The sequence below is a fragment of the Macrosteles quadrilineatus genome, unplaced genomic scaffold (genome assembly GCF_028750875.1).
Source record: "Macrosteles quadrilineatus isolate MER2022 unplaced genomic scaffold, UCM_ALF_1.0 Scaffold_3__2_contigs__length_128488019, whole genome shotgun sequence".
In the NCBI taxonomy this organism is placed as follows: domain Eukaryota; kingdom Metazoa; phylum Arthropoda; class Insecta; order Hemiptera; family Cicadellidae; genus Macrosteles; species Macrosteles quadrilineatus.
This window is the reverse complement of record NW_026542596.1, coordinates 67,485,819-67,512,466: the sequence shown is the minus strand read 5'-3', so window position 1 is coordinate 67,512,466 and position 26,648 is coordinate 67,485,819. Positions and strand designations below refer to the sequence as shown.

The 26,648-nt window shown below is 36.0% G+C and overlaps 3 protein-coding genes across 5 annotated transcripts in view; 1 reads left to right on the top strand and 2 right to left on the bottom strand.

Moving 5' to 3' along the window:
• Positions 1 to 4,029: 4,029 nt before the first annotated feature.
• On the bottom strand, positions 4,030 to 10,131 carry LOC128990244 (acireductone dioxygenase-like). Of its 2 annotated transcripts, none has more exons than XM_054412552.1 (5): positions 10,019 to 10,131; positions 6,526 to 6,657; positions 6,286 to 6,405; positions 4,963 to 5,142; positions 4,030 to 4,353 (listed from the first exon to the last, which is right to left on the bottom strand). In XM_054412552.1, the coding sequence occupies exons 2-5, from the start codon at positions 6,646 to 6,648 to the stop codon at positions 4,207 to 4,209; spliced, it is 570 nt and encodes a 189-aa protein (XP_054268527.1). In that variant the 5' UTR covers positions 6,649 to 6,657; positions 10,019 to 10,131; the 3' UTR covers positions 4,030 to 4,206. The 2 variants fall into 2 exon arrangements, with proteins under 2 accessions (XP_054268527.1, XP_054268526.1); XM_054412551.1 differs by lacking the exon at positions 10,019 to 10,131 and adding an exon at positions 9,878 to 10,008.
• A 3,255-nt stretch (positions 10,132 to 13,386) lies between these two features.
• The window catches only part of LOC128990282 (arginine kinase), a 48,767-nt gene continuing 35,505 nt past the window's right edge, over positions 13,387 to 26,648 (top strand). Inside the window, exon 1 of one of the 2 annotated variants that reach the window (XM_054412606.1) lies at positions 13,387 to 13,524. In XM_054412606.1, coding sequence (XP_054268581.1) covers positions 13,481 to 13,524 — 44 coding nt within the window. In that variant the 5' untranslated portion in view covers positions 13,387 to 13,480. The remainder of the gene's footprint in view (positions 13,525 to 26,648) is intronic. The other variant, XM_054412605.1, reaches the window with a different exon arrangement.
• LOC128990283 (meiosis-specific nuclear structural protein 1-like) lies at positions 24,301 to 25,826 on the bottom strand. The gene has a single exon (XM_054412609.1). It carries the CDS (start codon positions 25,680 to 25,682, stop codon positions 24,588 to 24,590), a length of 1,095 nt encoding a protein of 364 aa, XP_054268584.1. The 5' UTR covers positions 25,683 to 25,826; the 3' UTR covers positions 24,301 to 24,587.

Genomic DNA, 26,648 nt, shown 5'->3' with positions numbered 1-26,648 from the left:
CTTTTCATTGAGTTTTACTTTTATTTATACCAAGTTTCATAAAAATATCTCAAAGGGTTTTTGAGTAATTAATTAATTATTTTCAAAAAAATACAAAATGGTGGATTACGGCCAAACTAAGCCGAAATCAAAAAAAAGTTATTCTTCATCTTATATATTTAAAAAATTTGGTTTTTCTTTTCCGAGTTCGTTTGGCTCTTCTACCCGACCGATTTTCATGATTGAGGTCTCAAATTGAAGGTATGCACGCTCAGATTTGCCATCAAGCATCGGCATATATTTATCTATAATCCTACTCGGCTTATACGTAAAAGAAATTTGCTCCCCATGTTATTCTTATGGGAGTTAAATTTGGTTTATCTTTGCCGAGTTCGATTGGCTCTTCTACCCTACCGATTTTCATGATTGAGGTCTCAAATTGAAGGTAAGCACGCACAGATTTGCCATCAAGCATCGGAATATAGTTATCTATAATTCCACGCGATTTCTACGTAAAAGAAATTTGCTCCCCATGTTATTCTTATGGGAGTTAAATTTGGTTTATCTTTGCCGAGTTCGATTGGCTCTTCTACCCTACCGATTTTCATGATTGAGGTCTCAAATTGAAGGTATGCACGCACAGATTTGCCATCAAGCATCGGAATATAGTTATCTATAATCCTACTCGGCTTATAAGTAAAAGTAATATGCTCCCCATGTTATTCTTATGGGAGTTAAATTTGGTTTATCTTTGCCGAGTTCGATTGGCTCTTCTACCCGACCGATTTTCATGATTAAGGTCTCAAATTGAAGGTATGCACGCACAGATTTGCCATCAAGCATCGGAATATAGTTATCTATAATCCTACTCGGCTTATAAGTAAAAGAAATATGCTCCCCATGTTATTCTTATGGGAGTTAAATTTGGTTTATCTTTGCCGAGTTCGATTGGCTCTTCCACCCGACCGATTTTCATGATTGAGGTCTCGAATTGAAGGTATGCACGTACAGATTTGCCATCAAGCATCGGCATCAATGTATCTATAATTCCACGCGATTTCTACGTAAACGAAATTTGCTCCCCATGTATTTCTTATGGGAGTTAAATTTTGTTTCTCTTTGCCGAGTTCGTTTGGCTCATCTACCCGACCGATTTTCATGAATGAGGTCTCGAATTGAAGGTATGCACGCACAGATTTTCCATCAAGCATCGGCAAATATTTATCTACAACCCCACTTGGTTTATACGTTAAAAAAATTTCCTTTCATGTATTTCTTATAGAAGTTAAATTTTGTTTCTCTTTTCCGAGTTCGTTTGGCTCTTCTAACCGACCGATTTTCAAGATTGAGGTCTCAAATTGAGGGTATGTACGCACAGATGTCCCATCAAGCATTGGAATATATGTAGCTACAGTCCAAACCCGCATTATACGTAAAATAAATTTGCTCTATTGGTAGTTAAATTTATTTTTTCATTTCCCAGTTCGTTTGGCTCTTCTATTCGACCAATTTTCATGGTTGAATTTTCAAATTGAAGTTATGCATGTCCAGATTTCACAACAAGCATCGGTTTAAGATACAATATACAAAATACAAATCTTATATTTAAAAAATTTTGTTTTTCTTTTCCGAGTTCGTTTGGCTCTTCTACCCTACCGATTTTCATGATTGAGGTCTCGAATTGAAGGTATGCACGCTCAGATTTGCCATCAAGCATCGGCATCAATGTATCTATAATTCCACGCGATTTCTACGTAAACGAAATTTGCTCCCCATGTATTTCTTATGGGAGTTAAATTTTGTTTCTCTTTGCCGAGTTCGTTTGGCTCATCTACCCGACCGATTTTCATGATTGAGGTCTCGAATTGAAGGTATGCACGCACAGATTTTCCATCAAGCATCGGCAAATATTTATCTATCACCCCACTTGGTTTATACGTTAAAAAAATTTCCTTTCATGTATTTCTTATAGAAGTTAAATTTTGTTTCTCTTTTCCGAGTTCGTTTGGCTCTTCTAACCGACCGATTTTCAAGATTGAGGTCTCAAATTGAGGGTATGTACGCACAGATGTCCCATCAAGCATTGGAATATATGTAGCTACAGTCCAAACCCGGATTATACGTAAAATAAATTTGCTCTATTGGTAGTTAAATTTAGTTTTTCATTTCCCAGTTCGTTTGGCTCTTCTACTCGACCAATTTTCATGGTTGAATTTTCAAATTGAAGTTATGCATGTCCAGATTTCACAACAAGCATCGGTTTAAGATACAATATACAAAATACAAAAAAAAATAAAAAATACAAGGTTAAACCCGTCGAAATCAACAGGTACTGTTGAGGTAATTCTATTTTGGAACCATTTGGTTTGTTTGTGATTCAGCACTATGCCAATCTTAATAATCATAATTAATTACACAAATGATGCCGGAATTTTACCGAAGGTTCTTATATGAAAATAAATAGGATAACGTAATTAGAATTGAGTATAGATATCAACTTTCGTTTTTTCGTTTCGTTTAGTTTTTTGTTTTGTTTTTGTCTAAATAATCTACTTTTATTTGGGCTATCGGTATAATATCGGGCTATACTTTTATTCGGGCGGAGGGTATGTTGAGTTGAGCTGACTCTGAACTTTAGTTTCAAAACATTTTCCAATATCTTATCTTAGACAAAATTTGTGATTCCTTCAAAAAATAGGGCTAAAACTAATGAGTTAGATTTTGCTAACTTTTTGCTCGAAATTGGCAATGGGGAATACCCAACAATTGATGACAAATCTGTGGACTTACCCCCACCACTTATCTCTGATTCAGACATAGTTTCAGAAATTTATGAAAAAAACCTACAAACGCCTATGGACTCATCGTACTTATCAAAATGTGCCATTTTAGCACCAAAGAATGAGCATTGTAAAGAAAACAATAAAAGAGTTTTAGACCTCATCCCAGGCTCAAGCAAAACATATATAAGTGTGAATAAACTAATTACAGATGATGACAGTGAACTATTGCAATTCCCTATTGAATTCCTCAACAGCCTTGAGATGACTGGTTTGCCTTCTCACAAATTAGTCTTAAAGGAAGGTGCCATTGTGATGTTATTAAGAAATTTAAACTACACAGCAGGTCTTCTAAACGGAACAAGACTTATTGTCAAGAAAATGTATGAAAACAGTTTAGACTTAGAAATCATAACTGGCACAAATATTGGACAACGTGCACTATTACCCCGCATTGATCTCTCTCCACCAGATCCTACAGTACCATTTTCTTTCAAACGAAGACAATTCCCCATAAAGGTTGCGTTCTGCATGACCATCAACAAGGCGCAGGGCCAAACGATTGATCGAGTTGGTGTGTATTTGCCTGAACCAGTATTTAGTCACGGTCAGTTGTACGTCGCCTTATCGAGAGGGAAATCTTTCGATACTGTAAAAGTAGAAACTAAATCAAAAGGTGGACGAACAGCAAACATTGTTTGGAAGGAAGTATTATAAAAGTCGTAATATTAATAAAGGTTACCAGATGGAGGGAACTACTCCTGAGAATATGCGTACATGCAATTCTACCGACAGAGATGTCTATTTTACAAGAAATATTGTTGTTAATAAAACATTCTTAATAAAGCCTCATTCACGCTGTGTTACATAAAATGAGTTAACAAATGTACGTGCTTTCTCTGTAGGTGCTTTTAGGAAGTGTGTGGATATTGTTCTGGATTAATTGATTTTCAAAACGGAAAAAAATACATCGGGACGATTTTCTCTATGTTATATGGAATGTGTTATACTTTAATTTGGTCATAAGGCGATATTAATCCAGCAGCCCTATAAGAGTTTAATTAAAGTTGTACCGCCCTTATTAAGTTTAGTATTTTATTTTTTTATTATTAATTTCAATGCTGCGGAGCAGCACGGGTCATCTAGTTTTCGACTTATTTTTGCATGTAGAATCTGAATCTCTATAGCCCGCTACGCTTTACTGAAACACCCTGTATAGTCCAACTTAAATTTGTTAACTTGAACATAATTTAAGGAATTCATAAAACGATTTCAGTAACAATTTTTGTATTTAATAAAACTGTTAAAAATACTATATTGCTTATAATGTATTAATAATATCACAAAACCCATGGATATGATTCTTTACTCTTAAGGAATAGTTTGATATAGGTTTTCATATTACTTTTTCATGCAAAGTAAAACACTTTTTTTAGCTCTCTCTCATTCAGCAAGCAGTTGCTTGGTGCTTGGGAGAGTCCTTTGATTGGAGCCACTCTTCGTAAGTTTTCCGACAGTCCATCTCATCAGCTGGTCGGTTGTAAGGCGTCCAAACGGGCTCTCCAATAAAAAATCTTCTGGCTTTTATGAAGTTCTGGGGAACAAACAACAAATAAATAGTTTGGGTATTAGTTTTCAGCTTTACTATACGGTACATTTAAGATGAAATTGCTCTGTAGCTTTTAGAAACTGCATTTTGTGCCAACTGCCAAAACATGCTAGAAATCAACCTCAATATGATCATAAATCATACAAAATTCTAATAATTGATTTGAAAAATTACATCTTGGAATATGGTTCCATTTTTCAAGGACTAATGTTTTGAGAAAGTCCTTAAAGGCGTATGAATGGGTTTCAAAACTTTCCAAAGCATAGCTGCAGCTATCACCTTTATTTCAGTGGCCTATTATTCTGTTCAACTGGAACCTCGGAACTTTGCAAATCAGTTCAACCATCATAGAAATAGAAACATCCATATTTGTTCAATTTTTTCTTCACTTTGTTAACTTATGTTTTAGCAACTAGTAAATTGGTACAAGCACTACATAACTATATAGGCCTACCTTAATTAGCTGAAGCAGAATTTAGAGGTTACAATGGTTAGTGGGGTTTAAATATAGTTCAAGTAAGTATTCTAAGTTTAACCTCCATAAGATACCACCATAGATGGTTTGAAATATTTAACCAGGGCCCCAAAACTAACCTTGCTGTCCAATGTGAAGCGATGGTAGATTCCTGCAGGAAGAATGAGTAGATCTCCGGGTGTAACCTCAATTCGGACCCACTTGTCATCCTTGTCTCGGACATCAAAATATCCGGAGCCTTCCACAACAAGGCGTATCTCCTCATCAGTATGCAGATGTTCTTTGAAGAAGATTTTTAGCTGAAAAGGCAATTGAATATCTTAGCAAGCTAAACTTGATTATTAATTGTAGTAAATACTAGAGATTATATTATAAATAGGTCTAAGTGATGCTATACAAACGGTTTTTTTAATGGAGCCATTTACCAATCAAGACCAATAGTCTGTAACTAGAATAAGTAAATACTGTAACATAGGTTATCCAGACAGTTTACCCGGGCTGTAGCTTATTTACTAAACAAGGTGTTCCTACTTAACATCATTCTTTGCTAGAAGATTCTGAGTTCTTGAATAGTCTAAAATAGTGACAGCACAGTTACAGTATGTGACAAATAGTTATTTGTGTAACTAGTGGTGAAAGTGGCACTTTGCTGCACACGAGAGCAATGTTTACGCACGAGCCGCAGGCGAGTGTGGAATGATCTCGAGTGCAGCAAAGGCCTTTTTCACTCGTGTTACACATTATATTTTTCCTACAGTCACTATAAAGCATATAAATAATTAGTCTTTCAAACACTATGCAACACGTTTTTAGGTTCAGCTGGCAACACAAATGGTGCCCTATAGAAAGTAGTACCCGCGGTCCATATCACTCCGCTATTTTTCCTCGGCAAGAAATGTGCTCCGCGTTTTAAGAATATAATATAGTTCCGTATGTTTTTGTAATTTGAAGTGGTTTCCGCGCCTAAAAAAATGCTTAAAAGGTATTTTCTTGTTTATTAAGATCGTAGGAAGGTTTTAAAAACGTTTAAAAGAAAAGTCCAGAAAGTTCAGAAATACCGAAACTATAAACACGAAATGACAGGTTAAATCGTAGTTATAATAGTCAATCAGCTGCTCATAGTATAATTATCTTTAAGTGTTGCCAACCTATTTCCAAGCGTACACGGATTACGTGCATAATGGAACCACGCTGTTTTGTGTTGTTTCGTTGGAATCCTGATGTGCGGCAAAGTATAAACCGTACGGCAAAGTATAAACCGTACGGCAAAGTATAAATATGCAGCAATTAGCAGCTTTCTGTACTATAAACAGTACAAGGAAGCCAACTTTGTCGGGTGACTGTAGGAAAAAACCTATTTGGGCCTAAATTAATTTAGCCTACCTTTTTTAGATTATTTTTATTTTAAACTACAATTAAACTTTTAAGGATAAACAGCCTACCTTAGTATCATAGTCTGGAAGACAGTCTCTAGAGCAAGTGATTTCATCTTCGTAGGCATAGTTGCGTTCTTTCTTGATTTTTTCTAAATATTCCCTATCAATGCCCGACTCATCTCCAAGCTAAAACAAAACACAGAATGATTTGAAAACAATCTCAAAGTAGATTGTAACAATGGGCGGATTTCAAACTGTTGCAACTTCTTATAATGTGTGTAACAACTTTCTTATTTCTTTCTTTACCTTGAAATATTCCACCCCAGTGGTAGCATAGAGGTGTTCAAGGTTGACGAATTGAGGTGGATTCAAGTGATGCTCAAGCCTCTGGTCTTCATCAGAGCTGTCCATGTACCAGGCGCGGACCATCTTATTTTACTGCAACATAAAATAATTAGTCACCAATAAAAGACAAAAACTATAAGGCAATAATTTGCTATAAATGATTTAGTTTGGATGCAATTGTGGTTATAAAATGTTTTGTGGGTAAGTTACCCTCAGACTAGAGGCTTAAAAGTGATGAATTGTTGGCTTAGGGTGCGGAAGATAAGTTTATAATGGTAAATATGTAAATTAATACGGTAACTGTAAATCAGTACAATACCCCCATATATCCTATATTTTCTTAGAGGGTGTGCTGCTTTCAATAAAGTGGTGTGGTAAATATGCATTTTAGGGTTTGCACGCGATTTTTGAATTTTTTTTTTTCATTCTACTCGAAATTTAACGCTGATTCCGAAAATGACGTTCTTTTTCCGCGGAAAACGACCATAACGCGGAAAAACGACCAAAACGACCAAAAACTCTTTTTTTACCAAAACACGTCATGTGGGTACTCAAATTAACCGTAATATTAAGCAGATCACGACTATGCAAGAATTTTTTGGATCCGAGGTCAAATAACCGAGATTTTCACGTAAATATGCGATGCTATTTTGGATTTTTGCTCTAACTTTTGTCTGTGTTAAAATACCAGCTGATCAGGATCACCTGGTCATTATTTTATTATAATTGTTTATGTTTTAATTTAACAGGTAAAAGGGATGATACTATGCATAACCTAACCCTAACCTACCCTAACCTAAACAACCTAACCAACCTAACCTAACCAACCTAACCTAACCAAACTAACCTAACTTAACCTAACCTAATCAACCTAACCTAACCTAACTAACCTAACCTAACCAAACTAACCTAACCTAATCAATCTAACCTAATCAATCTAACCTAACCAACCTAACCTAACCAACCTAACCTAACCTAACCTAACCAACCTAACCTAACAAACCTAACCTAACCTAACCTAACCAACCACACCAACCTAACCTAACCTAACCTAATCAACCTAACCTAACCTAAACAACCTAACCTAACCTAACCTAACCAACCTAACCTAACCTAACGAGCAACATGGTAGTGCTTCTGTTTTGTGCACAGCTTGTGGGGGAAGAGCCGATGGGGTGTCTGTCGTGGTTTGATGATTTGTTTTTGGGGCGTAGTTTTCTTGGATCTTATTATTATTACAGTTTTGGGTCTGGGTAGCATTTTCCAGTTTGTCAGTTGGATAGGCTGGGTAGGGTTTGGTTGGGGTTTCCGGGAGTATGTGGTCATCTTTGGTATGTTTTGTTGGTCTTTCCAGGGTTTTTTCGTTAATATTTAGGCTTTGGTTTAGGTTCAGGTCCTTAATCGAGTCGTGGATAGTTTGCTCCAGCTTGTAAATAACCTCCATCTTTTTTACAATTGTTTCTGAGAGTTTAGAATTCTCGTCAGTCTTTTCCTTCAGGTGCTTGTTTAGGTCATCGATATCAGTCATTAGGACTTCAATTATACCATTGAATTGAGTTGTTCTTGGATCATCTGAGGTAAACGAGAGACTAGGCCTATTTACCTGGTTTTGCGAGGGTTCGGAATCTCCTTTTGAGGGTGAATGCGTGTTCTTGTCTGGGCTGGGATTGTTTGCTAAGTCTAGGTTAGAATTGTTGCGTTTTATTTTCTCAGGTGATGTTTTGGTTTTGGGTCTGAGCTGCATGCAGTTCTTACATACCCAGGTCAGGATGAATTTATCTGATATGATAGCCTTGTATTGTTTTTCCGTGATGCCTACACATTTAATATGAAACCATTTTGGACAGTCGCATTCGACTGCTTTGTCACTTTCCTGCACATTTGAGCTGCATACCGCACATAGAGGTTGCTCTGTTGTGGGGTCATTAACATTACTTTGACTTAGGCCTACATCTGTATTTTCTGTATTGTTAACCATTTTTATTTACTAGGCTATAGGCTATATATAATTTTTTTTTTCCTTTTTCCTTTTTTTTGGGTGGGAAAGATAGGTTGGGTCTTTGGATGGTTTGCCCAGGGGTGTTGGGAGGGCTGTGGGTAGGTCTTTGGTTGGTGGATAATTTGCTTTAGGCCTAGGCCTATTTTGTTCCCTGCTTTCCCTACTTATTTATTGAGTGAGTTAGCCACCCAAAACCCCGAATTCCCACCTGTCCCCTAGTGAGTTGGAGTTATTGCTGGTAGTATCACGTTTTCGTGAATATCTCGCTTATTTGACCTCGGATCCAAAAAATTCTTGCATAGTCGTGATCTGCTAAATATTCCGGTTAATTTGAGTACCCACATGACGTGTTTTGTTCAAAAAATATTTTGGTCGTTTTGGTCGTTTTTCCGCGTTATGGTCGTTTTCCGCGGAAAAAGAACGTCATTTTCGGAATCAGCGTTAAATTTCGAGTAGAATGAAAAAAAAAGTTTCAAAAATCGCGTGCAAACCCTAAAATGCATATTAACCGGTGTTTTGTCTTGGACTAAAAAAGTTGAGAGTGCCAACTGCCAAATTCTATCTTCATCACATTTATTAAAAAAAATTTGGTAACTTGATACTTGGTACTTTCCCGGTTAAGAAATCGTGCTTTCATTTGATGCTTCGTGTACAGGTTCTTAACTGGGCTACGATACTATCGGATGAAAATATCAATCAGCAATCGAGATTGTGATTATTACACTTTGATTCGACTGTTGAATAATCGCATGTCCATTATTCAGCCTATAATCGATTCAATTTTTTCAAAATGGAGGCCAATCTGTAATTTGCAGTTTCTACACAAGTACACATCCCAGGAATATTACCAACATGGACATTGACAACAAAATTCAAATTTAGGGTACAGTTTCTTAACTGGGCTACGCTAATATTGATTGAAATCATTGAATTGAAAATATTGATTAATAATCGATACTTTAAAATATATCTATTATAAAACTAAACTATCATAACCTAACCTAACCAACCAAACTTGCTGCTGATGGTGAAATAAAGCATGAAGGTTTACTAATCGAATCGATAGTTTCAATCAATATTAGCGTAGCCCAGTTAAGAAACTGTACCCCAAATGGGTTAGTCAGCCAAAAATTCCTAGAGATAACCGAAAGCCTATCAATGAAAAAGCTTAGGCCTGGACTCGTACCAGCTTTAGTAGATTATTCTACTAAAACATTCTTCTGTTACATGACCCTTTAACATTTCAACAAATTTAATATTAGTTTTAATTTTCGTCTATAAGTATACTATTTAACAGCAAACAACCTAACTAACCTTGTAGTCTAGTCTTCGTCCAACTTTTAAGCCTGACTGAACTAAACCTGATGAATTAAATTTTAATAGTGGTATCCGTCACCAAATAATCGTTGCATTTATTATTTCTTATCAAAACCTAACAGGTTTTAACTAACTTACGTAATCAACATCCAATTTCGAGGTTAATTTATTGTCGGTTTCCTTCCGGTTGATGTTGTCTGAAGTCTGACATTGACTTTTGGTTTTGACAGCAAAGCAAAACCAAACCAAAGCAGACAGTGACAGTTCATAAAACTACAACTAACTACATTAGTGAGTAAAAACAAATCAGCTGGTAACCAGTTTAGCCAACTGTAGAGCACACCGAACCTTACTATAACATTATACTGTATTAACTTAAACAAAAGTAACTGAAAAAATATTGTATACCAGGTTGGAATTTAAAACGAACGGGGGAAATGTCACAAAATCATAGTGTATAATATACTTTAGTCTCCCAGCTGTCTAATGCAACCATCTACAGGGTGGATGAAAAGTAAACTTTTCACTCCCTTTATTTTTTTTACTATTTAAGATGATTTGAAATCAGTTTGCGGCACCCTTTATATGAGGGGCTACAATAATTATGGTTAATTTTTATAAAGATTCCCTTTAGGATAGGGGGTAGGAGGTACCGGTAGCTCAAAATTTTCAAAGTTGACTTTGGTATAATTTTACAGGTTATTATGAACCTAAACAATTGACATAAAGAAAATGAAATAGGGGGTAATGGCGCCCTAAAAGGGACAAAATATTACTTCTAACAGCAATTATGGGGAGTTGGAGATTTTCGAGGACTGTTCACTAACCACGTAAACATATGCTATTTTTTTTTCTAGGACGCTAGGCACGAGCCCAGGATTGTATTTCACGTTACTTCAGGCTAGACCTATAACTGTACTATTACTGTACATTTTTTTTTATAGTAAGGGGTTGTCACTTAGATAAAATCAATGGTGATTTGGCGTTATTTGAATCCTGGACCTCAGGCACCGAAGTCCCGCGCTCTAACCACTAGACCAGCTCTCTCCTCCATGGCGATGTTATTAGTAATAATGATATACTGTTAATACTGTTCTATGAAATGGCGACCATACAAAGTAGGTATTTTAAGCCAAGTATGAATGGAGATGAGTGTAGGATGAGTGGCGCGATCTTGTAGTCTTGTTAGTGACTAAGGCCGACATTCCTTAGACACAGCTGTTAATTAATAGCCCATACAGCTAATGGCAACTAAGGGACCTACAGGGTATGATAATAATGTTACCTTGAAACAAATTGAAAGTTAATGAAATTGGCTAATAGTAAAATTTGTAACAACCTGAATACAATGCTGTTTTAAGGCGCGTTATTAAAATTAATTTTTATTGCCATTTTATTATTGGTGTTCTAACTTTCCTGATTTAAATTATTTCGTTTGATCAAGACCTGAAAAATTATACCAAAGTCGATTATACTTCCCATTTGAAAGTTTTGAGTTACCCCCCCCCCCTACCGCCACTTTCCCTGAAGGTATTTTTTTTAATTGACAATCCGATTTATCTCAGTAGAAACTAACCCACAGTAGTTGACTTTAATCAATTTTCTTTATACTAAGTAACTTAATATTGTCACTTCGTAAATATCACTATTAATGCACACCATCAGGTGTGCACCACTTATTTGCACACCTAATAATATAGGTGTGCAAATAAGTGGAGACGATAACTCGAGCAATTTTGCTTCTGCCATGAATGTATAGAGCTGGATAAACTTGAATGAGTCCGTGAACCAGCAAGATCAGGTCATAGGAAAATTAGTAGTCATACTTAATGTTTTTTTTTTAATTTTTACCATTAAAACTTGGATATACCCAATATTCATTACATCCATCACGTAGGGATTTTTATTTATTATAAATCCCATCCATAACCAAAAATGGAAGGGTCCTGATCTGATCGTAACAGTAGTTGCGTCCAAACCGAAATTCGCTCGTTTTGGAATGCTTGTATTTAGGATGACAATAATGCTGGTAGGGTGGTACATATATCAAACTCCTAACAGCTTGAATTGTCTACTTTTCGGTCAGAAAGGGCCAACAGATGTTAGTGCTTTCTTATAGCGGTTCTCATGAGACTTTCACAACAACTACATTGTGTATTAATAAAAAGTCCATATTTAAATGTCTGCGACTATATGAGTCACATTTTACTTTTTGACACTATTCATCCATTTAATATATTCTAGAATGCGACAACATTCCCAGCTAACAGAGATCTTCTCACTTTTAGCTTTTTGAGCGTTATAATTCCTGAAGTCCCCGTTAATCCAGCGTGTCACAGTAAACAGGATTAATTATAATAAACGAACTTATAATGTAATTTTTAAAAATAAACCAGATGGCTCTATCCAATTTAAAAAGAAAAACTCTCTTTTAACACTAGTCTAGAGAGGGATTTCAACATTGCAATTTTTATTGCCGTAAATACAAGAAAAGTCCTGTGTGGAAAATTAACAAAGGCAATAAAAACCAGTGTGCAAAGTGGTTCTTAGGTCCATCCGATCGACCGCTTGAATCACAATTCATGCGAGTATTCCACGATGCCAAAACGCCGATTAAAGACTTAAAACATAGCTGATAACGTTAAATACATAGCTTTCAGAGACCGCAGTGAGCCAAGCGAACCGCAGAAATCCGGCGTTCGTTTATGACAATTCAGTAAACACTAGTTTAGGGATATTAATACTGACGTAAACAACACAAAGCAGTTTCTTATTCATGTTTCCAATGCCATATATAAAATACGTATTTCGTATTTGTAGCCGTTATTACTCCTTCAGACACTAGACATACATCAAGTCTATGTGAATAGGTGGACAGATGACAGTCCTGGGTGTTGTGTTTTATCCGACAGACAACAATCGGCCCTGAATAGGTAAATAGAAATCAATACATACCGTTGTCTATTGTTGATGTTCAGTGATAAGCATTGGTCAAAATAAGTTGTGATATCACTACGAATCAATGCAATTTATATCGATTAGACCCAATGGAGTACAAGACCAGTGCATACAGAACGCCACAGTTAGTGTTACCCACGAAATGAAAATATTACAAAAAATAATATTCCATACATGGTTTTCTGGTAAAGGTGCACCGTCTGATTGAAGGATGTCTCATTGCTTAAATGAGCAAATAGTCCTCTGAATTAGCCATCTATTGCCTTATAGTCCTTCAGTCCACATGCATTCGGAGGAAGTGACACACACTGTCACAAACGTCAAAATCAACCTTTGACCCATTCACGTCGGGACATTTCGATCCCGATCCTGTATGTGAATGTGGGGCAGGAGTATCGGAGGACTAAGGACTGTAGGATCGATATACAGTCTAGATGTACGCCGGTCCGATTCTCCTGCCAGCCTTTAAATAACCCACAGCCGCGCAGACGCTGCCTCTTACATACGGCGTTTGTTGCATTTCCACAACTTATTAACTTATTAATGTATATTTGCTATGAATGACGCATAATCGTGAGCTGTGAGTGCGAGTGTGTGAGTGTGTGTGTGTTCGGTCAGTGACAGTGCGGTGGACTGGTGGAGATGTTCGCGCTGTGGTATTTATACTACGGGTACAAGGAGCTCAAGTAAGTTAAATAACTCATTTATTTCAAGAATGCCAATTATAGCACGATTATTTGATAGAGGGGATAAAAAGTGGGGGGAGGCTCATAACCTATAAACCATCCGTGGTGGGGGGTTGCTTGCTTGAGAAAGGGTTAGGAAGGTTTGGGTACTCTTAAGAGTTTAGGTAGAAAATAACTTTATCTTAGAGAATGTTTTAATAGACTTTAATTGAAAAGTGAAGCTACAACTAACTAATTCGATCAGCTGTTTGACTTTCTGACAACCCGAAGGTGACCTCTCGATCCAGTTCAGCCTCGTAAACTCAGCTTCAAAATTAGAAACTGGATCTGTTGGAGATTGTTTAGTCTGCGGTCAATTTTAAGTCAATAGTTGAGGTTTTTCACTTTTGCTTACGTCTTTATGAATACGCATTTGGAATAAGTTACTTTTAAAAACTATTGAATATTGATCCATTTTTAGATAGGAGTCACTGCGTGGTTTTGTTTTTATAAAACCCTGCATTATATCCACTTTGAGGCGAATGCACATGAAAAATACAATATGACATAATTCCAGGAGCATGTTTGATGTTTTTAAATGCATTTGTACTAGACCAATAAATCTACAACTAAGTAGTTTTATAAAATGCCATACAGCACTTCATATTACTAAGCAAACCCATTGACCAATTATTTAAAGCGTGTTTTATGTCCACCATAAATCTATTGTAACTTCTACTAACAAATTAATTGGATTTATTTATTTTCAAACTATTGCTCGTCCTCCGGTATCATTGCCAAATAAGTGCACGTTGAAGAATTTACTTTACTACGGATCCAAATCCAAGTCATAATTTAATACCGGACGTGATAATTTTACTTTCAGTATCCAAAGTAATGTGATTATGTTAGAATAATCATGTCATTAAAATACATTTAAATCTAGACAGGTCTTCGTTGAGTATCGTGTAGTAGAGAATTGAAATGGGGTTTTAATATATAAATTTGCCCTCTTAACTATTTAGAGGTCTGAAGGAACACTTCATACTGAATACAGCATCGCTAACAGAAGAGGTCTGTTATGACCAACAACATACAACTAAGATATAACAGATTATTCGTAAACATACAAATTGCTATAATTCATAGGTTTGGTGTGTTTTATTTTAAACAATGACAGTAATTCCTACGTCAAACTTCTCTGCGGATATTAATGAATCACTTTCCAGAAATGGAAACAACTCACTTTGATAACTTGTGAGACAGCAATACTGTACATATGATTGAAGAATCAATTTATGACTTATATGCTATCATAAGGAAGTATATTATATTCTATTGGAATTCCTTATAAAAAATGTTTCATTCGGAAATATTAATAAATAAAATAAATAAAATAAATAAAATAAATAAAATAAATAAAATAAATAAAATAAATAAAATAAATAAAATAAATAAAATAAATAAAATAAATAAAATAAATAAAATAAAATAAATAAAATAAATAAAATAAATAAAATAAATAAAATAAATAAAATAAATAAATAAATAACTGGCTGAGCAGCTGAGTGGTTAAAGTGCTCGCCTTACAATCAAAATGTCACCGGTTCGATCCTGATAAAATGTCAGTGGCTTTTTGATGGTTCGAAATTAACGGAATGCAGCTGTCTCTGATAATTGGGCTTTCAATAAATGATCAGCTGATGAAGCAGCTGATCTTAGTCAGTAACAAAAGCTGTACAGATCATCTCACACCACTCTACACTCATCCCTCACTCATGTTTGGGTAAAAATACGCACCTAGAGGTGACGTCTCCATCTAAATAATAATCGATTATTGATCATATTAGTTATTTTAAAAACTATTATGTCTTGGGAAACGTGTAGTTACTATTTATTTTATTTTGAACATTTATATTTATTCATTATAAAAATAAATTAAAACTTACTCAAAACCCACACAGGGTTTGGTAATTACACTACTTCATAATAATCTTGGGAATTTCTTAGGACAAATTTAGGTTTATAGTTTTGTTAAGTTATAATAAAAGCTACAACTTGTTACAGTTTGTGGCATATTTCTTATAGCACCAATAATATTGTTATACACATAAAAGGCTTCAAGCTATCAATTGCCTGCTAGAAAACTATGGACCAAAGCATGGAATGTAAAAAAGTTATACTTTGAAAAATAACATGCTTATTGCAGGGTTATAATTTGTATGATGTATAATTTTGCTTAAAACAATAGTATGATAAAATGTTACTGGGCAATCTGAAGACGAGTATTTTAAGTATAAGTACTATCTTGGAATAATAAGTAGACTAAACACTGCACCTACACTTACAGCTTGTCCAGCCCATCTTTGTGTGGGTTAAAAAAATAATTAATCACAAGATGTTAAATTCGATTAGATTTTACACTTTTTAAAATTTGTAAGGGAGGCGTTCTTGCTTTTTCATCAAGTACAAATTAAGTAATGTTAACGTAAGAGTTAATTTTATTCTGCCTGGCACACTACAGAAGTAGCTTTGCCAAGCAGAAGTCATGTTTAATGTTGATGTTGGTCCGTTAAATTACTTTCATGTATTGAAAAGACAACTGGACACATGTCAAAGTATCTGAAACCGTTACTTTTATTTTGAAGAAAATAACGACTTATATCATATTTTGCAATTTGAAGAGACCTGTATTTGTATTAATAATTATTTTCAAGTTAAATAAAAATAAGCGTAGTCTTGATGAACACTAATATGTAGTAAAAACCACATGTAGAGCAAGTGTTCTCATGATTATTCAAAATTAAAATTCAACCTTTTTCCTAATTAATTAATCACTTTGTTAGGCGGAAACATACGAATCAGTACGTATTGGGCGTCCAGTGGTCGAAAACTCGACCAAAAATATGTAATGTACAGACTTCTCTGCTTTCACACCACGCTGTAAACAAAACATGTGTTTGGAATTTCTCCCATTTGTATTGATTTTATGTTTATATTTCGTTGTTATTTCTTCACCAGCATGACATCCCTTAAGGCTCATGTTAATTTGTTTAAATTTTAAATTTATTTTGTGTGCTTACTTTTGAGGCTATTTAATTTATAAAGGGATTCTGCACAGCTACAGAAAATATAATTCTATCATTATGCGTAGATTTTCCCTGTGATGCACACGAGCTGAGGAAAAAGGTTTTAAAGAAACATGCTTCCCTATTAAATAGAAGATAGATAGACATGAATTCAGGAAGGTACAAATGAGTGAAGAATAAAGCGAATTTAAGACCACCTCCTTCTTTAACCAGGGTAATTTATTAAAATACCAAAAGATCAAGAACCTCTAGATTTAGTTTGAAAACATTAAATCTACTGTATTTTCTTGTGATATGAATCCAGTTGATTGATGGAATCCACTCGTCTAGCACCCCTCTGGTTTATTGAAATTCGCATTTACTTCCTCCCCATCTTTTTAGATTACCCCATTATATTAAAGCTAGCTCCTACTTAGGCATAAACAATGATTACCACGCCTCCTAATTTCTACAAGTTCTTTTGTCTTGCTTGCCAAATAAAGTGTGAGTATTTACTTCCAAATGATCTCGCAGATGGTGCCCAAGTCACCTAATAAAACAGTTTTTTTGATTTGGATGGGTTATTCACAAAGATGGAAGAGATAACAAAGTGCCCAGTTGTTGGCATTGACCGCCAGAATAGGTATTTATACCCGTGCAGTAAACAGGGCCAGAAATAGTGGGAGCGGCGCTGCCAAAGACACGAACACATTGCCAGCAGTACAGGCAGATGGGTAGGATCCCATGTAATATTGAATAGCAGACTACATAAATCTCGGAGACACAGCGAACGTATGGGGATTTGTAACATGGTGTTTTCATATTGTCACAACAATCGTAGGATTTTATATTGCAACGAGTTGTCTTTTTCAGAACTCGTTGACGAGTTCCCTTTTAAACATCATTTCCAAAAAAGGTTACCTTTCTAATAATATTTGTTCGTTCACGTTGACCTTACAGGTTTCTTTGAAGATAGTATTGAGCAATGAAATAGGCATGCACTGTGGATGCGATACTCCCTGGTGTGGATTAACGTCCGCACGAGTAAGTATTACGACTATCCGCAGTACTATCCTGATAATTAGACCAATTCGTAAATTACAAGGAAAAAAATGTAGTTCGGATTCCACTATAAACTGTAGGTCCCTTAGTTGCCATTAGCTGTATGGGCTATTAATTAACAGCTGTGTCTAAGGAACATGTCGGTCACTAACAAGACTACAAGATCGCGCCACTCATCTTACACTCATCCTTCACTCATATTTGGGTTAAAATACGCACATAGTGGCGTCCCCATCTTAAATAATTGATAATTGATAATTGAGCCACCGACTCACCGTCGACATTATAGAGCCGTTCTATGGCTCCACCGTCACGGATTGTCAGCTAGTTAGGTTAAAAAATCTTAAAACTGAGAATGAACAAAATCGTGTAATTATTTTATTATTTTTGCCACACTTTACCTAATCAGCACCCTAACATTGTTAAAACTCCAAGAAACGCTTCAGTGAAAAAGGTTTACAAAATTTGTAGCTCAAGAGCCATCTTGTCGTTTGTTGGCTCACCTCAAGGGCCGAGAACAAAGACAACCTCACGTCATTAAACAGCTAAACAAACCAGCACTTGGCTAAGCCCTCTTCTCCAAACTGCGCTATACTGCTATCTGAGAAATTTTTACGAGTAGCCTACATTTACACGAAGGGGCGCTCTTATATCCAATGGTAAACTTCTATGAAGCCATAAAGTTTATAGGAATATTGTTTAAATCTAGGCAACTTCTGCACTCAAGCATTCAAAACATTGAAGAACAAAGACAACGCGCTTGCGCTATACAGAACACCTCTTGCCAACAAGAAAACATATTTATACTCCGCGCCAAAGGTGGTGGCGGCTGAGGGATTAGGACAGCCAGGTAGGACTACATAGGTCGGACCTGCTCACCGACCTGGCCGTCCTAATCCCTCAGCCGCCACCCGCTTTGGCGCGGAGTATAGATTAGGTTGAAAATGTTAAGATTGACTTTAAGGTTTGACTATGAATGGATCTATATTTTCCATTCCTATGTTTAAGAAGTCGCCAGCATTAGAGTGAAACTAAACTTAGTTAATTGGGCCAGTGATAGAGTGCACTGATGAAAATTTCATTTTCCCGACTTTTTAACCTAGCCACACTGATAGGGCGAAATCCGTATCATAAAAACGAAAACTGCGAGAGGAGACAAGATTTAGTGACACACGGTGACAGTTGTCAATGCTGTCGCGAAATGTTATAAATTCTTTTCAACCATCAAAAAAGCTTAAATAAAAAACGAAGTTAAAAAATATGATCACTCATCGATGACCAAGGTACCTAAAATAATTGCAAGGAAGGGCAACCGAATAGGGGAAGTTTTTACTGATAGAAACATCCAAGTGTCCAAAATAACATTTCGACCACCCCACCACAGCTTATGAAACACTAAAAACTATAAATTGGCAACACAACTTGCTAGATACTGCCAACGTTCGTTATGGGGTCATTCAGGTCAAACAACAATGTAAAGTCACGTTGAAAACCAACAGTAGCCTCTAATGTAACATTTTTGCCAATCATTGTTCCAAAACGCATTTATTGGCCAGATGACAATGTGATTTATAACCTCGAGAGCGGCCATTCAATATTTTATACCGGCCAAAAAAACTATGATTTGTAGTATTTTTTTATACACCATGATTCAAAACTAAACTAGGCTTATGAATGAAGTGCTTGTACGACAGCCGCTACTGTATTTACAATTAGTCCATTATAAACTGCCGCATTTTACTATACTAGTGTCCCTGTTGCTCGAATTCGAGCAATTGCTAAATAAGTTATTACAGGCGTTATTTTAAAACGAACATCAACCAAGTCAGCAAATATTTGCAGCAAACTGTTTTATTAGCAAACTTATTGACTGTTTACAATTAACCTATGCTCTTCTTCTCACTTTTGATTTCTGACAACAGCTGGAGTTTCATAACAATTTTTGTTTCCCATGTTAATCTTATGGAGAAATACGAAACTTTAAAGGGTCCCAGGGCCTCACTCTCTAATTATTTCCCTAAAAAGAAAGTTTCCTGCACAACTTCACGTTACGCTCTTTCCAATGAGACCAAAAACATGTCAATCGGTTCAGTAGTTTCGGAGGAGTAATTGTCACAAAAGTCCTGCTTGCGTATTAAATAAGTACGAGAGCACGCCCCGTGGTCGAAAAATCGACCAAAAGTATGTTTTGTACAAACTTCTCTATTTTCACCCCACACTGTAAATAAAACATGTGATTGGAATGTCTTCCATTTGTTTTGATTTTCTGTTTATATTGTGTTGTTATTTCGTCATCACCATAACAACCCATAAGACCCATGTTAATTTTTTAAAATTTCAAATTCATTTTTTGTGCTTATTTTTGAGCCTATTTTAATTTATAAAGGGATTCTGCACACCTACAGGAAAATAGCTTTCTAACGGTATGCGTAGATTTTCCCTACGATACACACGAGCTGAGAAAAAAGGTTTTAAAGAAACATGCTTGCCTATTAATATATAGACTAGAGGTCGTCCAGTGGTCGAAACTCGACCAAAAATATTTAATGTACAGACTTCTTTATTTTCATTCCACACTTTGAATAGAACATGTGATTGGAGTTTCTTCCATTTGTTTTGATTTTCTGTTTATATTTCGTTGTTATTTCGTCACCAGCATGGCAACTCATAATATCCATGTTAAATTTTTCAAAATTTTAAATTCATTTTTTGTGCTTATTTTTGAGCCTATTTTAATTTATAAAGGGATTCTGCACACCTACAGGAAAATAGCTTTCTAACAGTATGCGTAGATTTTCCCTACGATGCACACGAGCTGAGAAAAAAGGTTTTAAAGAAACATGCTTGCCTATTAATATATAGATAGATAGATATAGATACTTTCTAAGCTGTTATGTTGTGAAATACAGGTTATAATCTCTCTATACTGTGAATATATACGGGATAAAAAAGAACCAAGGCTTCTCTCATGCTCTCTATTAGCTTTGGTGATGCTAATTTAGCTTTGCCTATTGGTAAAATTATTTATGGTACTTTGTGACACCAGTAAAACGTGAGAACGTATAAAAAATAATAATAAAATCAAGTGTTGGACAGTTATATTCATGACAATGGCGCAAAAAAGTATTAGTGTACCACCCAACAAATTATTTAAGTCTATACATTTTTCTAGAAACACAATACAAAAGAGCCATCACGTTATCCCCTTCCCTTTGGCCGAGGACACAAGTGCCAGGTCGTGTATGAGTGGTCACTCACTGGTCAGCTGTTTGCTACAGAACACAATAATTGAGCTAATTGTGTGACTCACACAGCTTCGTTAACAACTGCACTTGCTAACATGTGCTGTCTCGTGTACCGCAGTATACTTGGACGTAGAAAATCACTTTGTGATAGAAGTCTCGAGTACCTTAAAATGTCAACGATTGGACGTGCTGTTAATTATTGTCATATATTTCGTCATTAGAAATGCTATTATAGTAGAGAATATCGTAATTATTCTACGGAGTCCACAACAATTTTTTTTTAATGAGCAAAATTTACTCCTTAATGTAAAATAATATATTGGGACAGGTACAGTCCTTCATTCTGTCCAATTCGGAAAGAGGGACTATCCGAATGGGACGGTGGCGTCGTCCTGTAATCCAGCTACTAGGCGGTCACGAATTGTGGATATTTATAGGCATGAACTATGGATGTGATACTCCCTGGTATGGATTAAAGTCTGCACTAGTGAGTACTACGACTATCCGCAGTACTGTCCTGATAATTAGACCAAGGCAAAAATGTGGTTCGGATTCCACTTAAACTGTAGGTCCCTTAAGTTGCCATTGGCTGTAGCTGTGTCTAAGGAAGATTTCGGGCTAAGTCACTAACAAGACTACAAGATCGCGCCACTCATCTCCATTCATACTTGGCTTAAAATACCTACTGTCGTATGGTCACCATTTAAACTCAAAGTATTAAAGTATCATTCGTCCTAAACCTATCAAACTTCTAGTTTCCTGGAGTCTCAACCTTCTTTCATGGGCATCTTTCAAGCATATATTAGAAAAGTAGAGATTTTTGGCGTTTTTACATACCCAAATAGGAATTTTTTATGCCTCGATGGACCAGACGTGACTTAAAGACAATCAGGGAAATGAACATGTATTTCTAATCTTCAAAACTTCTCCGACAAAGAGGGTAGATGAGCTAAACGTTCAATATAAGAAACAAGTCAGGTTCTTCATAGAAAATGAACCCTCGATGTGAAGATAAATACGGCTACGGGGACTTGGCCAAACCCACTAAAACTGGAAATGTATGTCTAAATGTCAATCTCATTCTGGCGAAGAATTTCAATTTATGAATACCGTACTTTATCTAAAAAAAAACCCTTATATGATTTTGAAATGTCCAAAGACTTTCAGCTACGAGCTACAACATCGAACCGGTTGTGTGATTAGACTCTCAGCACTTTTTAAGTATCAGTCCTAAAATCAGTAATAATTGATCCTCTTACACGAAAGATCACATCTACAGACAAGTGAATACCACCTTTTCCCTGTTTGAAATAAAATCACGGACAAACTGAGACGTGGTTTATGGCATTTCTGGCACAGTGCTGCAATGTCACGGTTGTATCCAACAAACTGTCCATTATTCACCGAAATGGCTACTTATGTCGAGCTACACTCGTAATGCTCCCTGCTCATGAGTTGACACACAATAGCAAGTCTTTACATTGCTATTGGTTGGGAATTTGTCTTCACCAGGAAGATGATGTAAAGCTAAATTTCGGGAATCTTTTGTCACAACAGTCTTTAAAATTAGGGAATGGTCTTTACTTACTCATTTGTTTTCAGGAACGGTATTCATGAGGGGATAATGTAAAGCTAGAATTTGTGAATCGGTTGTCACAAACAATATCTAAATTTGCCAATGATATTTACGTACTCAATCATTTTAGGGAATACATTGCTATGTAGGGGTGATAATTAGCTACATTTTGAGAATTAGTTGAGTTTCAAAAACCAGTTTTGCATTAATATTTTGCCTTACCAATTCCTTTGGAGGGAATACTATTCAATGGTACTGGAAGGGTAAAACTGATTTTTTGATAGGAAGGAGGCTTCCTTTGAAATATTCTTCTATATTTTATTAACATTAGTGTTTTGACCAAGCGTTTGATATTACATCGTTTACAGAACAAAACTGGGACTATAATCTTTCGCGACAAAGGACTAACTGCAAAGCGTAAAACATCAAAGCTTCCACGACAACGCACGGACTTCCAGCTACCAGGAGGTCACGAATTGTAGATATTTATAGGCAAGCACTGTGGATGCGATACTCCCTGGTGTGGGTTAACGTCCGCACGAGTGAGTACTACGACTATCCGCAATACTATCCTGATAGTTAGACCAATTATTCGTATATACCAAGGCAAAAATGTGGTTCGGATTCCACTATAAACTGCAGGTACCTTAGTTGCCATTACCTGTATGGGCTATTAATTAACAGCTGTGTCTAAGGAATAAGTCGCGCCTTAGTCACTAACAATACTATAAGATCGTGCCACTCATCCTACGGTCATCTCCATTCATACTTGGCTTAAAATACCGACTTTGTATGGTCACCAGTTTATTGAAAAGTATTAATGTATCGCCCTTTTAAAGAAACAAATGTACATGGATCAGTTGTTAATACCTGATTCTCAAATTGCCAATATAAAATTCCAGTATTATATGTAGCTTCTTGAGGGTATAGTAACACCAGGGCATGGTAGAATACCTAAAACAGCTTTATTATTGATTCGTTTCTTTGAAGACACAACTGCGTAAGTTTGAGTAGGACAAATATCACTAGTGTGATAAATGGATAATCACCAAAAGTCAGTTGCTGAGCACTATTCTTATTGTACATTTATCGTGTCAACAATCTTGGGTGGGTGTAGCAGCTTCTGGTGGCTTCACAAAAGCTAGAAAACCGTATAATTTTTTTAGTTCTGAGCCAAGCATACTTTTTCATAGGAAAAGAGCCAGTTGTTCACCGCCACGAGTATCAATGCTGATAGTCCGATGTTGAGCCCCGGCTGAGATCCAGAGTAGCCTAAAGGTGATAGATTATTTTAATCCACAGACAGAGAAGGTCGCACGTGGACATTGTGCATTGCTTGACAGACATCAACATTAGACACTCAAATGGCTGCCAAACTCTCTGTACATAGGCAACGTCGCAGTATCTCACTGAGTCAAATTCTCATTCGGCCAAAAGAAGAAATCTATCACAGTTCAAAGCATTAGGCCTACTCATTTACAGAGACTGTGTTTTTAGCTCTCAATCTGTTTTTTTAAATCTACGTAAATCAAATAACAGCAAATATTATTTTTAATCTATAATACTGTAGTCTGAAACATCTCACGGATGAGGTTTAATCCTCAAGGAAAATCGAATTTGTCTTATTTGTTTTTACCATCTCCATGTAATAAATTAAAATAATACCTATACGATTCATCTTTGTAAACCTGTTGGATGTTGAGGATTATTTGAGAAAATTAAAATTGGTTTATCTGATAACATTAGTTTACTGGCTACTACTAATCAATAGTGGTTTAGAAAAGGTTAATTAAAGTTAGTAGTAAGGAGAGCATATTTTTAACAGATTCGTTTAAATAACACAGACATTACAAAACACATACAAATATGACAATATAGATCAAACGTAAATAAATATAGAGGAATCGGAGTCTCTAAATAATTTGCAGAATCTCCACCAAGGCTGATAATTAGTATAATCAACACACTGCGTTGCACTGTACAATCTTCTAGATCAGTAGATACACATTTTAACATTTAAAAACACAATTAAACATAAAATTGACGTTTAACAAAGGTTGTGAACATAGTTTGATCAAATTTTTAGTTCATTGCTTTTTCTTCGTCTTTACGAAACTGTCTTTAGCCTTTGCTCTAAACATCAAGTTGAATGTCCTCGTCCTCACGATAGTTTACGGCAGCTATGAACCGGTACCAAAGATCGTCAAGCTCATCATCGGTGGGTAGACTGTAGTTTATAAAACTTGATATGTCTTCTGGGTCTTCTGTCTCAAGAGCAGACTGGCGTTCCCTTTCTGCCCTAAATGCTCTCTCTTCGTCTCTTGGAATGCCTCGGTGTCTTGGTTCTTCCTCCTCCACCAGTTCTAGAATATCCTCCCTCTCGTTTCTATGATAAATTTTGGATCCGTTCAAATGTAATAATATAAAGTCGATAATCATTTTCTCCTCTTTTTCTTTTTCTTCTTGATTTTCTTTTTCGTCTGCATATGCTTTAATTCTAGCTTCTTCGGCTTCTCGGGAAAGTTTTTCACGTTGTTTCTGCATTTCTCTTTGTTTTTTCAATCCTTCGATTTCCCTTTTTACACTAGAAACTCTTTCTAAACGTGCAGCTTCTTCAATTTCGTCTTCTTCACGAATCTTCCTCAATGTCTGTTCTAGTAATGCATTTTCTAGTATTCTATCTCTTTGCGTATCTCGTTGGTTTTGATTCCCCTCCTTTATCTGCTCAAGACTTTCTTCTCTATACTTTAGTTTCTCCGCGTGGATGAAACTTACATTCATATCCGCCTTTTCCTCCATACACTTTTTCTCCGATTCTGTTATCTCTTGGATCTTAGATTTCTCTAGCTTTTCTTGTGCTGTCACAGCCTCCTTTTCAGCTAATTGTGTAGTAAGATGCTTATTTACATACGCTTCTCGACGTTTCTTATCTAAAGCCTTTAACTCCTCACTAGCCGCCGTTATACGTTCCATCATTCTTACCTCCCTCAAATGTGCTAGTTCTAATAGGTGAAGCGCTCGTGCAAGTGTTCCTCCTTCTTCATGTCTCTCTAAGGTATTGGTATTACCAGTAATCTTCCTTTCATCCTCCAGTTGCTGCTCCAGTCCACGTTCCATCTGCATTCTTCTTTCAAGAACCATTTTTTCCGCTTTCATGTCCATTTTTGATCTCAAAGTTTCAAGACAGTTTTGACGCTGTTCTGCCTGGATGTTCGTCCTTTCTTCCATCTTTCCTCAGAACTTCTATTGGCGGTGAATAAGTGTTTCTCCTATGCTCTTCCTTTAGCTCTTCCTTAGGCTAAAAACTTTGATGATCTAGTCATAAATTACTTAACTTATACCATACATAAACCCAAATCTAAACTATTTCAAGTGTTTACTTCTGCCACGTGATGGGAAATATATTTTGAAAAACTTCATTGTTAACATATGATTATTACTTACTTTCTATTTACACAACAAATGCTAAATGCATAGATAACAAGAACATAGTATTCGTTATTCATAAACAGCCTCCATCGTAGAATATCGATCAATTATTGAGCGGAGCGAAGCGAAGTTGGGATCAACTTCAATGCAATCAACACTTAATCTCAATAACGGCTGAAATCTTTTAGCCAAACTTACCAAGGTTGTTTTGTTTATGTTTGGATGGCTTAGACGTAACCAATTTAAATTTTTGATAATGCTAATCTATCTATATATTAATAGGCAAGCATGTTTCTTTAAAACCTTTTTTCTCAGCTCGTGTGCATCGCAGGGAAAATCTACGCATACTGTTGGAATAGTATATTACGTTACTAGTCCTGAAAATAAGTGTTTACCGGACGAGTGTGGTCGTTCCCGTCCGAGACGAAGTCGAGTACGGGATTACCATACGAGTCCGGTACACACATTTTGGACGAGTTACGTACGATAGTTTACGCCATACTACTTAATCCGTACAAATCCTTATATATTTCCACCAACTAAAGGACTAAAAATCACTAGTCATAACCTCCAAGAGAGGTTATGTTTTTGTTTATAACCACTCATTGCCACGCAAATACAAGTATAATCAGCTGATTGGTGTCCGGTAAAACTCATTGCAGAACAGTAGTACGCAATGAAACCCCATTTGAATAAGCTGGCGGCAAACAGCTGTTTTCTGGACGAAATCCTTGCGTGGAAAGTTCGTCAAAATAGTGTAGTGTG